The 14,045-nt window shown below is 39.9% G+C and overlaps 1 protein-coding gene across 2 annotated transcripts in view; it reads right to left on the bottom strand.

Moving 5' to 3' along the window:
• GATB (glutamyl-tRNA amidotransferase subunit B) overlaps positions 1 to 14,045 on the bottom strand; it is a 43,087-nt gene that overhangs the window by 13,461 nt on the left and 15,581 nt on the right. The window contains exons 3-9 of one of the 2 annotated variants that reach the window (XM_032685741.1): positions 13,004 to 13,117; positions 9,779 to 9,977; positions 8,679 to 8,801; positions 5,614 to 5,727; positions 4,514 to 4,598; positions 4,113 to 4,157; positions 2,010 to 2,199 (exon numbers count right to left, since the gene is read on the bottom strand). In XM_032685741.1, the coding sequence (XP_032541632.1) occupies positions 2,010 to 2,199; positions 4,113 to 4,157; positions 4,514 to 4,598; positions 5,614 to 5,727; positions 8,679 to 8,801; positions 9,779 to 9,977; positions 13,004 to 13,117 (870 nt within the window). The remainder of the gene's footprint in view (positions 1 to 2,009; positions 2,200 to 4,112; positions 4,158 to 4,513; positions 4,599 to 5,613; positions 5,728 to 8,678; positions 8,802 to 9,778; positions 9,978 to 13,003; positions 13,118 to 14,045) is intronic. The other variant, XM_032685742.1, reaches the window with a different exon arrangement.

The raw sequence follows: 14,045 nt of genomic DNA, 5'->3' as shown, positions 1-14,045 counted from the left end.
AAAGGGAAAAAGCAAAGGCAATAATGGATTTCAGAGAACAGCTGAAAGAAAGGGCAGGATGAGGCAAATATATAGGGCTAGTTGAGAGAGAGGACAGAAGCCACACAGCAGAAGCCATCCATACTAGCAAACTGAAACCCACAAAAAGTGGGTTGATGCCAAGTGAAAGCAGTGGGTGTACTGGGCCCAGTTGGGATGGAGTTTATTTTCTACAGAGAGTGCTGTGTTTTGGATTTGTGACTAATGCAGTGCTGACAACACACTGGTGTTTTGGCTACTGCTGAGCAGTACTTTCTTTTTCCACTCTGTTCCCCACAGTGAGTAGACCAAGGATGGAGACAAAGGCAGGGACACAGTCTAGCCAGCTAACCCAAAATGACCAAGGTTATATTCCATGCCATGTAATGCCCTGCTCAACAAGGAAAACTGAGGGAAGGGGGTACTGGGGGAGGTAATCAGTGTTATTGGCTGCAGACTGGCTGTGCATCAGTCCATTTGTGGGATGTGGTAAGTGACTGCATTTGCATCACTTTTGGGTTTTTCCCTTACCCGTTCCCTCACTTAAGTGTCTTTATCTCAAATAATGAGTCTTCTCACTTTTGCTTTTCCTACTCTCTTCCCTGTCCAGCTGGCAGGGAAAATGAGCAAGCAGTTGTGGTGCTTAGCAGCTGGCACAGGTCAACTCACCACAGAGAGGAAGAAGAAGAAATCAGAAAAAAAAGGTGCAGGACCTATCTATCCTGTCTACCCCTATTTCTATTTTAATATGTGAGATATATGTTGACATGAAAAAATGCATACATGAACAGGAATACTGGCTGCAAAATCACATTTTACAGCTTATACAATGAAATAGAAAGGTAAGAACTACTAACACCTCTCAATACTTTCACTGCAGTCTCATAACTTTGATAAGACTTATGACTCACCTGCCCACTAAACAGTGAAACATCTGCAACTCACTAAAATGGCACAGCACCACAAAGGCAGTTTTCTTAACAGCTTCCTTCAGAATAAAGAACCATTTTCTTTCTGTAGAATCAGCTTCTGTACAAGTGTGTTAAATTACAGACACACAAAGAAGGGATATGAGGAAGTTATGTGCACTGCTCTCCCTCCATTTACAGTCAAAGGAAAGGAACTCCTCCAGAGGACAATTTAAAGTACTTACGGTTCTGCTCTGAATCTCACTCTGAAAAAGTCCTTTTCCTTCTGTCTCCACTAATCATAGAGGTAACCAAAGCAGGACACTCTCCTAGTTTAGCTGGCTATGTGAAGTGTCTAATCTTTGGTGAGTATAGCCCCGTCCCCAGAGTTATCACTGGCAAAGAGAGATGCCACAGTTTGTATTTAAGAACCTCAAAGTCCTTTTTAATAATTTTGGAGGTTATGAGATTTTGCTGTCACTTCTGTCTTTATAACTGTATTTGCCACATCCTTTTCCTTCTCATCCCCTCTTCTGAACCCACCCTTGGTAAACTGCGCTGTGAGGTCAAAGTTGATGCTGTGCAACCATCTGGTGTATTTCCCAAAGAATAAAGAAAGAATAAATAAAGCTGAACGATAGATCAATGGGCCTGTGAAGCTGAAAGATTTAGATTTTGGATTTTGGTTCGTATTCGTTACATATGGTCAATGTGCCCAGCCTTGTATCAGGCCCAAAGATGAGGAGAAGGCACTTGCAGCCAAGGGTCTGTAACCAGAAGTTGTACATTTGGTGCAGTCAGTCACGGGTGCGTCGATGTGTAGACAGTCAAGATCAATATTAAATAATAGTTATTTGACTGCACTTTGCGTGAGAAACACTTCTAGGCTTGTAGTGTCTGCTTTAATTTCTCCACCATTCTATGTATATGGCTCCTTGGTACAAAGTATGCATCAGACATACTTCCAAATAAAAACATCCATGAGGACTGACAGCTGGTTAATACGACATTTGTAAATCTTTTCAAGAACTGTGCAACTTTGAAGTTTCTAAGCTTCTTTCAGCACTTGATCAATAGACCTACCAATAAGGCAAAGCTGTGTTCAGGAAGAATCCCATACTGTTCAACAAGCTTTTCCCTCTTCACACTGGGAAGGTCAGGAAGTCTCTCATGAATCCAATCGATATTTATCACTTGCTGGTGGTTCATATTAGCTGGCAAAGATTTTGCATCGTACAGAATCAATGGAGGAAGGTTTGGCTCTGGCATGAACCTAGTAAAAATGAAGAAAAACTCCCTTGTAATTATTTTCACTCAGAAGCTAAACAACAAGGAATAAAATTTACATCACAAGTTTATACTTTCCTGAAAGTTGAATCACTCTTTCAAATAAACAAAATATTAAAAATTCATGACTTGGTATATCACTGGTAAGTAGAAAGGGACTAGGCCCTGAACTGGTGCAAAGTGTCTGTTTTCTTTCTTTGAGTATTTGCCATCAATTGTCAAAGAGTTTATAATAGAAAAACTCTTCTGCACCCAAAATAATAAAAAACGCCAATAACACCACTAATAATAGATATAAAAATAAGACACTCCTTTTGGCATCCAGTATTAATTGTGGACCTGGACAAAAATGGGAGTGGACTGGCAGGGAAGAACTCAGATTGACAGCCAACTGCAGGGAGTGATCTGGGCAGGTTGTAACCTTTTCCAGACAAACTTCAAAACTCTTGATGAAACCTCATGCTGTGCTAAAAGCAAAGTCACTGTGCTCAGCAGAGTGCCATCACAGAACAAAAGGCTCCCTTAGAGAGAAGGCCAATTCAAACTACTCAGATAACTGCGATTGAAGCAGAAACTTCACACTTACATGATCAAATGAGAGGTTCAAAACCATCGGAATAAAGGGCATTGGGCACCCTCTACATTTACTATAATATTTTCTATTTTAATGTATAATGTGCAGATTTTAAGTTTAATGTATAATGTGCAGCAGTAAGTTACATAAAAACCCCTGAAAAACATAGTTTACAGTTTAATACTGATCGTAACATTAGCACTAATAAGTTTTATGGTCTTTATTTGAAATATCTTAGCCTCATCAGTTTTGCCTAGGTTTTTATGAATTTTCTTTTGCATTTATTCAAATTAGTCTTTTTAAATAAGCCTCATGCCAGCCCCTACCATAACAAGGAATTCACAAAATCATCACTGCTGCATTTCTACAAAAATACCATTTAAAAAGCAGATTTAAAATCAAAGTTTGTGGGATGTCTTCAAAGTCATTGCTCTGCTGTAGCAAGACCAGTGGTAGAATATACGCGGATCTAACAGGAACACAGAGACGCCAAAGCTAAGAGGCTCTGAAAGTTCTCCTGCAGAACTACAATTCCCCATGTGGGAAGTGAACTCTGGGAAGACCATCTCTGTGATGCAAAGCTAGGGAACTACTAGGAGGATGAACACCAAGATGACCCTAAGCAGGTGTGCTGCTGCCTTGCAGTGTTGCCTCAGCACTTGTTCCCAGCAGCACTGCTTTCCAACAGGACTCATGCCTTGCCCCCTTGCCCTACAGCTAAATCCTTCTTAGGTGACTGTTTATGTCTTGATGGCTGCCATCTCACACTGGTGGAAGGCAAAGTACTTAGCAAGGTAACATCGTCATTATATCTACAAAGATCTTCAAGGCAGAAACCTGCTTATGAATGCTGACACCTTTCAATAGCAGTTAGGACTTTCAAGCAGCGATTGTGATCTATGATCACAGAATGTAAGTATGGAGAGACAGGGCCTGCCATCTGAAAACCATTTCCCTCAGTATTTACTTAAAGCAGGAGCAATGCTGAACTCAGAATATTCTTATGTTTTATGTCAGGCATTCTCAAGAATACTTGTACTGTCCACAAAGTAAACCTTCAATTTACCTACTTTGAGCTCAAGTACTCCAACTTAGTCTTTGGGAAAGGTCTAGGGGTTTTAGCAGAGATAAGAAACAGTTCCAGATCTGGACTGCTCAGACTAGGACTTACTTTGATAGGTCTCTGCCCCTTCCAGTGGAATGTAAGCTTCCAATACATGCTCACTATACTGACTAACTTTACATATCCTTATTACAATGACTACACTTAAGAAATTTAATGAATTCTCAGTTCATGAAATGTTAACTTTATTTAAAAAAAATACCGATAATCCTGTTTTCCTTCTTTGTCTCTCATTGGTACCGTGCACCTAAAATAAAAAGAAAACAAGTGTGGTAAGAGGTACCATAGAATTGGTTTTATGGCAAAAACACAAAAACTGCCTCATGAAGATCAGGAGAGCCTCTTAAAACTACTTCAAAGAATGTGTGCAAGTCATTGAAGAGGGCAGTCACTGTCACACAGACACTGCTTTAATGCAGCACACAATCTGCTGTGAAAAAGCCTCAGCTTTAAATTACTACCTGTGAGGAGACTATGCTTGTGAACATTACCTTTAGAAAACAAAAGTTGAGTAATACTGTATTACGTCTCCTGATCACATCACTAAGTATCTGGGGCACTCTAAAGTGGCTATTCCTATGTTCCTCCAAAATAAAAACTCACCCAAGCTTGGAATCAAAGGCTCTTGTTTCATTCAGAATTGTTCCCCCATTTTCAAGTTCTTCAATTTGCCTCTGTATTTCATAGTCTGACAGTAAAAAAAGAAAAAAGAGTAAGCTTGTTAGACTACACTAATAGCGTTCATGCACTCCACTAATTCATTTTTCACTGCTACACAATAATGAAATAGTTTGTGGTTTTAACCTCAATGAAATCAACAGCAGTAGTTATAGGCAGAATTATCAGTCACTGTCTCTCTCCAGCACTGTTTCTTTCTTTGTGTGTTTTCCTCATCTTCTTTCATTTCCTTTAAATGGAAACCATTTTCTCCCAGGCTTTGCAGCCAAGCCATACGTTCCTAGTGACCTTGCAGTCACTCAGTTCAGTTTTCTTTTGGAGATGTAACAATCATCTTTTCTTGCTCATACCCAAGCTGCATCTGAACTTCCACATCACTGGAAAGCAATTCTCTCCATTGGAGGACACGAAACCACTGTTACCATATATCAGTACTAAACATGCTAGGAAGAGAGTTTACCTCGCAAAACCTGCACACTAACATGGCTGCTATTTCCAGAGTACCCTATACTAAGATCTGTTCTATCAGGGAGCAGCAAGAGTGGGGCTGCTCCATAAAGAGGGATAAACCAGGAGTCAAGAGTGACCAGAGCCTAGGCAGTGCCCTCATGGTCTGATACAGTCCTAGTGCCAGTCTGAACAGCGTGGGCAGGGGTGTGTGCTACTAACACAGGCCCACTGACAGTCTCAGTCAAGGTGAGGGGGTGAGCCGAGTCCAGGGTCCATTCAGGGAGTTCAGTCAAAAGCAGCAGGAGTTAAGTCCTGATACAGGACTGGGAACAGGACTACAAAACAGATCCAAGGTCCTTTAGAAGACAGGACTGAAAACTATGATGTGGCAGCTCAGGCACAGCCTAAGCTTAAATGGGACTCCTGAACCCACGGGCAAGGTGCATGGAACAGACTCACAGGTAAAGCCAGTCAGGGCATTTAAAGCAAATTCCTGCATTCAGGAGCTGACATATTTCATCTCAGACCACATAAAATATCTACAATGCTCTTGTAATTAAGCAACCACCATTTACCTACTGCTTTCGCCAGAAATCGTATGCTATTGATATTCTTCACTTCAGTCCTCACTCCATAAGGCTCTCCAGGGTGATGCACAGAAACATTGGCATCCACTCTCAGCTGACCCTCTGTAAAAGGAAATTTTATCAACAGAACCGTCTGCCCGGTACACTGGCGTTAAGAACTGCATGTTATGTGCAAAGTATTAATAGCAGACTTCTCTATGTTCAGAAAGGAGCAACAACCATTTCATCATAGCTTTCTGCTTCTGATTGTACTTCAAGGCATTGCCTTGAATAATTCAAAATATTTCTGAGAATAATGCTTGTGCTTTTTTTAAAATTTTTTTAAAATCATGGTTCATAAATCCTCTCAGAAAACTGCATGGTGCAGTGCAGCACAGATCCTCTAAGCTATACAGTGAAAAGAGCTTCTGAATCACAGCTCTTAAATAAAGGGCAGAATTAGACAAGCAAAGTGGTGGATTGTGAGCTTCCATTCCTCTCAAAGCAGCACAAAAATACCTTTTAGAATTACAATTTGATGGATATACACTATCCTGGCATGGAACACAAGAACTTAAGGTTATGTTGAACAGATTTACTAAGGTGTTCTTGGAAATTTACAGCTCAAGGACAAAATGTGAGAAGCAGTGGATTTTTTTGTAATTTTCTCCTTCAAGAAAGCGCAATCTTAGCCCCCAGAATGCCCCTGGCTGCCAAAAGCTGAAACTGAATAAAAAGTTTTATATAAAAGCATCCTGCAGTTTTAGTCCAAAATGGACTAATGTCCTTAGAGATCTTTAGTGACTCAGCCACAAGTAACTTGTAATTTTATCTTTCTAAGTATTGCCCCTCTAACAACATCCCTTCTGAGAAGAAAAGGCTTGCCACAGTTATCAACTGCTGTGAATAAACAAACAGCGGAGGTTGTATTACATTCTGGAATGTTAAGAAACATTATTTTTCCCACATTACACACCCGTAGCCTTTCCCTGTGTTTTTTTAAATTTATTTTTTTATTTCAAATACAGATAAAAAGAAACAAACACCTACTATGTAGATACAGTAGCATTATTAATGAGAGTGCAAAAGAGCTCAGTTAAACCTGTGAAGACAGGTACAGCTTCAGAATCCATTCCAGTCAACAGATTTAAATTGACCAGAGAGGCCTGGGTACAATTTGTGAGAGCAGGCTGGAGGACAGCACACTAATGTCTTCTGTCTTCGTAGAGTCTTGCCAGACACGCAAATGAAGAACAAAGGTGTTGGACTGACCCAACATCTCTCTCAAGAGAAGTGTTGTGCATGTGCTCCCTTTTTGGGTTGAAACAAGTACTTGTTCCAAAAGGGGAACAGTCTTGTCCTGCCCTTGTTTTATTTTGAGACACAACCTGTTTCTACTTGGATGTACGCAGACAATATATTTGATTGTATATTGGATGTATTGTAGACAATAAAGTTAATCAGGCATAAGCAAAAGGAGAGCCAGGCTGCAAATGTTCTTAAAAAAAAATATCTTTTTTTTCCTTTAAGCCCAGTTTATTTTCCTTTCACTTTGCAATGAAATAATCTTTTCATCTGTTTGTTTTTAATGACATAAAAACTGATAAAACTGGGCACTTGTCTTCCCTGTACATGCAAGTAGAATGAAGGTAAATTATGAGGATGTAAAGCCTTTATTTGAAAAAAAAGTAATTACAATGAGGGAAAACCACAGCAGAAAGACCCTAAAACCTTCACCTTGAAAAAAAATCCAAATACTTTTAAAGCCATCTGTTCTGGAAGAAAAATATTTCCAATACTCCTATAAAGGCAGAAATCTCTCTGTGATAAAAGGTATCATCATGCAATTTCCAATGGCAATCTGAGGGCCAAATTCAATAGTTATAAATCATGGTATATATTTATGCCCACAAAGGCCCTTGAAGAAGCATGCAAACTGTCTGCTTAATATTGACAACTGTGCCTCATTTGATATCAGAGACACTACTGTGAGAAAAGATTCAGAGAAATAGATAATGTCTAGCAATTATTATTTCTGCCTACATTAAATTAAATTTGCATCACTAGCCAACATTTACTGGATCCCATTTATTGGGTGATACATGGGCCACTGACTCAGTTCTCTGTATCCACTTGTATAATGGACTGAATTTGTTGCCAGACAGTGAGGCCAACTGTCACAGGCAAAAATATAGCTTACACTGTGAACACTAATAAGCAGCTGATAATTATGTGTATGTGTGGAGGGGATGAATGCCTAAAACCATACTTTTGGACTCTCGAGCAGAAGCCTGCTGTATGCCAGTTGTAACCGTGGGCTGGTTGTAAATTTTGGTAACATGAGGACTGAGGAAAAATGGCATGACCTGAATTTTCCAATTAATAGAAACATGTGAGACAGAATCACCAGTTAGGAGGCTGAACACAGGCTATGCTTCTGCAAAAGCAGAATTGGGGCCTTAAAGTTTCAGAAAAAGCTGGTGCCAGAAACAGGGGTTCCTACAAGAGGAAGCCGGTCTCAGAAAGATAGGTAACCTTGTCTAAAATTAACCCCAGCACCATGTCTGCGTCATGCTGACATTTACTCCATCTCATCCACAACAGCAGCCCAAGTTTACTTTCTACACTGATTTTATGACTAGCTGAGACCTAAAACACAACTTAGAAGATGATTCATGGTCCCACTACTTTGTCCCTTAACTTCCATACTCTACAATTAATCCCTACTATGGATCTTCTGTGCTGTAGTGCTGTGGCAATCAAGATGGAGACAGACAGGGAGAAGCACCACAAGAACCCTGGGGACATTTCTTCCTGCTTAGGTTTATTCTGTAAATTACTGTGTGAGGAAATATAACATCTAGCACGGCAAAGTTCTGCAGACAAAGACAGGCCTATAAGGAGTCCTGAAGCATGGCAGACACTAGGACAGACTCTGAGGACTGTAAAAACAACAGCTACAAAAGGCTATGCACTATAAACAACCACAGAGCAAAATAACCAGAACCTGCAAAACTCCTGCAAATGCAGAGAATTACTGGTGACAAAGAAACATGCCCTTCCCCCTTCAGTACCTGCCATGACTGCCTGGCTGCTCCCAAGTGTTTGAAGAATGAGCTGAAGCTCTCTGACTGCTGCAGCTGCTTCCTCCCCACAGCACATATCAGGCTCCATGACAACTTCCATGAGACCAACTCCTATTGAGGAAAGAGACAGGAGATTTTCAACAACAGCTTTTGATCTTGGCAACTGGCTAAATACATGAGAGAACTTGGGCTTTTTTCAAAACAACCAAACAACCATATACCCCCATGTATTATTTAGTAACTGTCACTATGGACCTGCCCAGCTGCAGACTACTACAGAAACTTTTCCTCTTTTTTTAAAGTAACAAACCATAGACAATCCTCCATCCTTTCATCACATGCAGATCAGAAGGACCCATTCCTCTTCTTTCTCTAGAAGAACATTTAAAGCCAATCGAATTCCAGATTCAAATTTATTTATCTTAAACTAATTTTGGAAATGACAGAACTGTAAACAGATGTAGTCTAAATTTTAGCTTCAGAACCCAGCTTTCAAAGAATAAGAGCAGCCACAGCCCTTAACTTCAGTGGACACCCGAGCACTGCCTCAGTTAGCTAGGCCAGTAAGGTTGCTGCCCATGTTGTGTGCTAATTTGGATCTCTTCATTTACAATTTCCGAGTTAAAAGAGAAAATTTACATTTTTTTCAAAGCTAATAATTAAAAGAAATGTCTGACTCATTCAATGACAAATTCCCACAGCTGCTCCTTCTATATACAAACTTGATTCCCTGGGTCTGTGATATTTTACTCTTTTTTTTAAACAAGACATACAGTGCAAGAGCTTAAATAGCTGAGTGGCTCTATGTGAGCGACACATACAGTTTTGAGTAAACTGGAGCCAAGAGATTTCCAACTTGCTATAGCCAGTTGCCATCAACCAACAGCAATGGGAAGGGTCCACTGGCCATTAAAAAATCAAGTATTCATCTGCTTCTAATGTAACAGTCATTTTAGTGAATGTTTACTTGAAAAGAGAGAGACATAAGGCTGTTTTTATTTTTTGCCTGTTTCCTGTCACCCATTTACCTTTAAAGACTCATCTTACACCAAAAGGAGGAAAAAAATAGGAAAATAATCCAAGCCTACCAGCCCTGTTCAAGTCCACGAGAGTCTGGCTCCTTGTGTCATCATGGAGACTTTTTCCACTGTCTTGCTCCAACTGAATTTGTTTAATCCTCACAGTTTTTGTCACCATCTGGCTCATCTTGCTGTCTATGCAGAGACAGTACGACAGACTTCCGTTCACCGCAATAGGAACTCTTTGCTGAGTGATTTGATAGCCAGCCTGTCAACAATATTAGCTTTATATTCAAATGAAACATTCAAAGTTTTCACAAAGCAGTGTCATGGCCAAGTGCAAATATTATTGACTAAAAACAAAGCTAAAAATGCAACATCTTCCATAGTGACCTATACAAGAGGACAGAACACATGCACATGTAAATTCAGAAGTTATTTTCCTTAGATGGAAAGGAAGCAAGCTAGAAGACGGGTCTAGAATTCAACATAACTGTAAAAAACTGTAAGTCTGAAAAAATAAGAGCACTCCTCAATACAGGTAAGTATACACACCATACTAACTGCACTAAATAATCAACTGCACTATCTCTTGCCAAGGATGACAAACTTCTCAGATACTGTCCCGGGGCAGGAAATGGACCGGAAGAGGTTCTTCCATGCCTGTGGTTCCATGACCATGTTAAATCTTGTTTGAAGCCAGTTACTGTACTTCCATCCCCAAGCTGGGACTATCACTCATCCTCCCAACAGGCTGAATATCCGTCTCTGTTTGTTCTGAACTGCATCATTAGAGGGAAGGGGTGGGGCCATGGAAATCAAGAAAATGAGAAAACTCAATGTCATTAATGTAGCAATTTAAAAGACAGATACTGCGACCCCACATAGGGCACATAGCTGACAAATGCCCGCTCACGCCTAGGACTCCACTCAAAGGGGAAGCTGCTGGTCAGAAAAGGGGTTGCCAGTGACAGGGTATTGGTATAACTGCAACAATGTAAAAATACAGAAGTGAATCACTAGCAGCTGAGGTGGGGTCCCCATCACTTCTCCTCACCTGCTCATGGCACTAGTGGTGAGAATTAAAAAAACGTCTGCCGATGCAAATGAACTGGGAGGAGCATCTGCATATTTTGCAGGGATGACAAACTTACTCTGAAATGCAGAGATGGTGACAGGGCACTGGAATGGAGAACAATTGTCTGGCCCTGTGAACAGCTGAATTTATATATGCAACAAAGTGCATGACCTTCTGGTCATGATGACTATAAGAAAGATAAAATAACTGATTCTGTGCAGCCTGTGATAATCACACAGCTCTTCTCATTAAAATGATTTTTTAAAGCTTGAAATAGTGAGTGACAACAAATAACACGAATCCCATTTCCCATCAAAAGCCCCATTTTCAGGAGTAACAATAATCCCATTGTTAAATGACCCTAAGAGCTGGATTTATTTGTTCTATACAGCTTGTTAGCCTAAACTCTGCATCTTATTAAAGGGTTCCTGACTAGACCGTTCACTATGAAACGCAGGTCTGGCAGTTTATTGTCAGTGCTTAAACTACAGAAGTCAGCCAGCAGAAAGCCAGAATTATACGTTTCAAGACAATAAAATGTGTCAGCATCTCCCTGACCAAATTTCCATGCTTATCTGACCAGAGGATCCTGTAACTCATGTCTGCAGACAACGGCAGCCCAACTGGTGCTCACACGTTCTTCCACCTCACTGTTCTCCTCTTAAGCACATGGATGCGGATTCTTTCCTGTGAGAGCATTCATCCCTTATAGTTTCTATGCAGCAGACTGATAGAAGACATCACAAGAATAAAAGAGATTGTTTTCAGTTTAACAGCACAGGCACTAAAGGTAGCCTGCAAACAAATCTGTGATGGTTTTGGTGTTTCCTTATGATGTGTAGAGGAATTTTGAAAGTCATGTTTATTTCCTGCTATTCACTTTTTTCTCCTTCAGGTCTTGAAATGGGCTTTAAGATAGTTCTACAAGTTAAAAAAAAAAAGTACTGGCAATTCAAACTGCTAAGTTTGCATTTCACAGTCCGAGGAGATCACTACAGAGCCCCCAACAAAGAGCTCACAAATATTAGCAAACTTATCTCAAGAAACCAAATCAGAACTACAAGCCACAAGTTTCCAACGTAGAAGAGAACAGAACAGAAATCTCATCTTAGATCCAGCTCTCCACTGGACAACTATAATATAATTCTCCTTCAAAGGTGGGGAGAAATTGTATTTGGAAATGTTTTGTGTAACTTCAAAATATTTCAAATGTCTGAACAAGAGTGGGAAAGAACGTAATTTGGTTAATAATACAGCATCCCTATACATTAATTTCAGACCTGAGAAATCTCCCACTCTGCTTCTCTGGATGTCTAAGAGACTTCATCTAAAGAGAGAATTGGCTAACATGCCTGATTTTTCTCAGATAAAATAAAACCAGGTGGTTTTTTTTATTGCAATCATCAGATCTTCACCCCAGAAACAGAGAAAGCAAAACTAGTGTCCTCCCTTTGACAGAGTGATAAACTGAACATTCAGTACAAATAAGTTGACAGATAAAAAAAGTTTAAAGTTAGAAAGGTTTAATTTCATTAAAATAGAAAAAAAGGCTCAAACACTGCTGGATCCTGTTGCAATGACCGAAGTCAGGTTCTGAAATGATATCAATATTTCAATACATCCATATAAGTGCAGCAAAACACATTTGACTTCCAGTGACATCATCTACCCAATACAAAAGCTACCAATGAAACATATTGCAAAGACTTAATTTCTCAGTTGTTTTTGTTTTGGTTTGTTTTTTTTCATTTATTGGAATCATGGCTGAGGAAGTTTTGAAGGGAAATTAAATATTTTTAGGTCCCTAAGCATGGGCAAAAAAGGGACTACTATGTTTATCCCACTGAACCTGTGTTTGTTATACATTCACTTTAAATGAAGGACTATTATCAGAGTGCTTTCACCCTAACAGACAATTAGTACTAACCACCAGGAATGGACAACTTAAGGGACAAAGCAGCTCCAGCTCCCAATTCAATTACATTAAGCTACTGGAATTGTGCAGCTAAGCAAGGAGTCAGCAATCAGAGCAATCATATTCAATCAGTAAGCAGCAGGGTACAGCTGCCTATTTCATCAGGGCACAGCATCTGGGGTGAGCAGAGCACTGACTGAAAACAGAAAAAGCATCTCTTCACTCATGCCCCACTGCCATCCATGCTCCAGACTTGTCCTTTCCTACAGCTGCAGAGGGACCAGCTATACTGCATACTTACAGGCAGATCTGCATAGAAGTAGTGTTTTCTGTCAAACAAGGACTTCTTGTTTATGCTGCACTTGAGTGCCAGGCCTGTCATCACTGCTGCTTCTACACATCTCCTGTTGAGAACCTAAGGAAACATGACACATGGCTTTGCTCAGATATTCAGTATGTAACAAATGTGTCTCCCACACACTGCCTTATAAGGAGCACATATTCAATTTTGCTTGCCTTCAGTCACCATTAGATCTCTTTACTTGTGTGGGTAGTTCTTACTCATCATTAAAGTTGTGGTAGCTATAAATCTGCAAAGCTTTAAGATGAAAAAACAAGCTGTTCAGTCATTTTGTCATACTACATAAGGAGATGTACACTGTTCTGGCTTGCTACTTTTGCAAATGTTCCAGTGCTTTTGAATCTTTGAGGGTACAAGAGACAAATCACAGTCAATGATAACTGACTTGTAACTAGCTGTCAGCTCATACTGGGAATTGGAAACACAGGGGATTTGCACTAAGGACTGCAGTGCCATTTCAGTAAAACACTTCAGAAAAACTGTAACCACAGAACTACAGTGAATTCATGAGTATCTACATATACCATAGATTTTAATACTTTGCTTGACTAGGATGAAATGAAGCACACTAACATGCTTCGCTGAAACAGAATCCAAAAGACATCAATTGATTCCATGGCAAGTATACATGTTTCCAGTACCCAGGTAATCCATGGCATTAAGGTTCTTGCAGAATGCCACGTGATCTGAAGACCCACAAAGGCCTTCACGAAGAACCAAAGGAGTTAAATGTGGTTTCTCACCAGGGACCCATTGCTACCAGTACTACATCCTTGTACCTCCTCAGCAGGGTCAGAAAGAAAATTTCAGATGAGAAAGAAAATTTCACTCCAAAAAGTACTGACAAGTTATGTTGTTTTCAGATGTGCTCTCATTAATTTAACAGCTTGTTTAACTAACATCAAATAGATGAAACTGAAAAGGAAAAAAAGACTGAATTTGTTTTAGTACAACTCCGACAAGCTCACACTTCCAGCATTTT

Source organism: Chiroxiphia lanceolata, chromosome 4 (genome assembly GCF_009829145.1).
Source record: "Chiroxiphia lanceolata isolate bChiLan1 chromosome 4, bChiLan1.pri, whole genome shotgun sequence".
NCBI lineage: Eukaryota > Metazoa > Chordata > Aves > Passeriformes > Pipridae > Chiroxiphia > Chiroxiphia lanceolata.
This window is presented reverse-complemented; position numbering and strand designations above follow the sequence as displayed.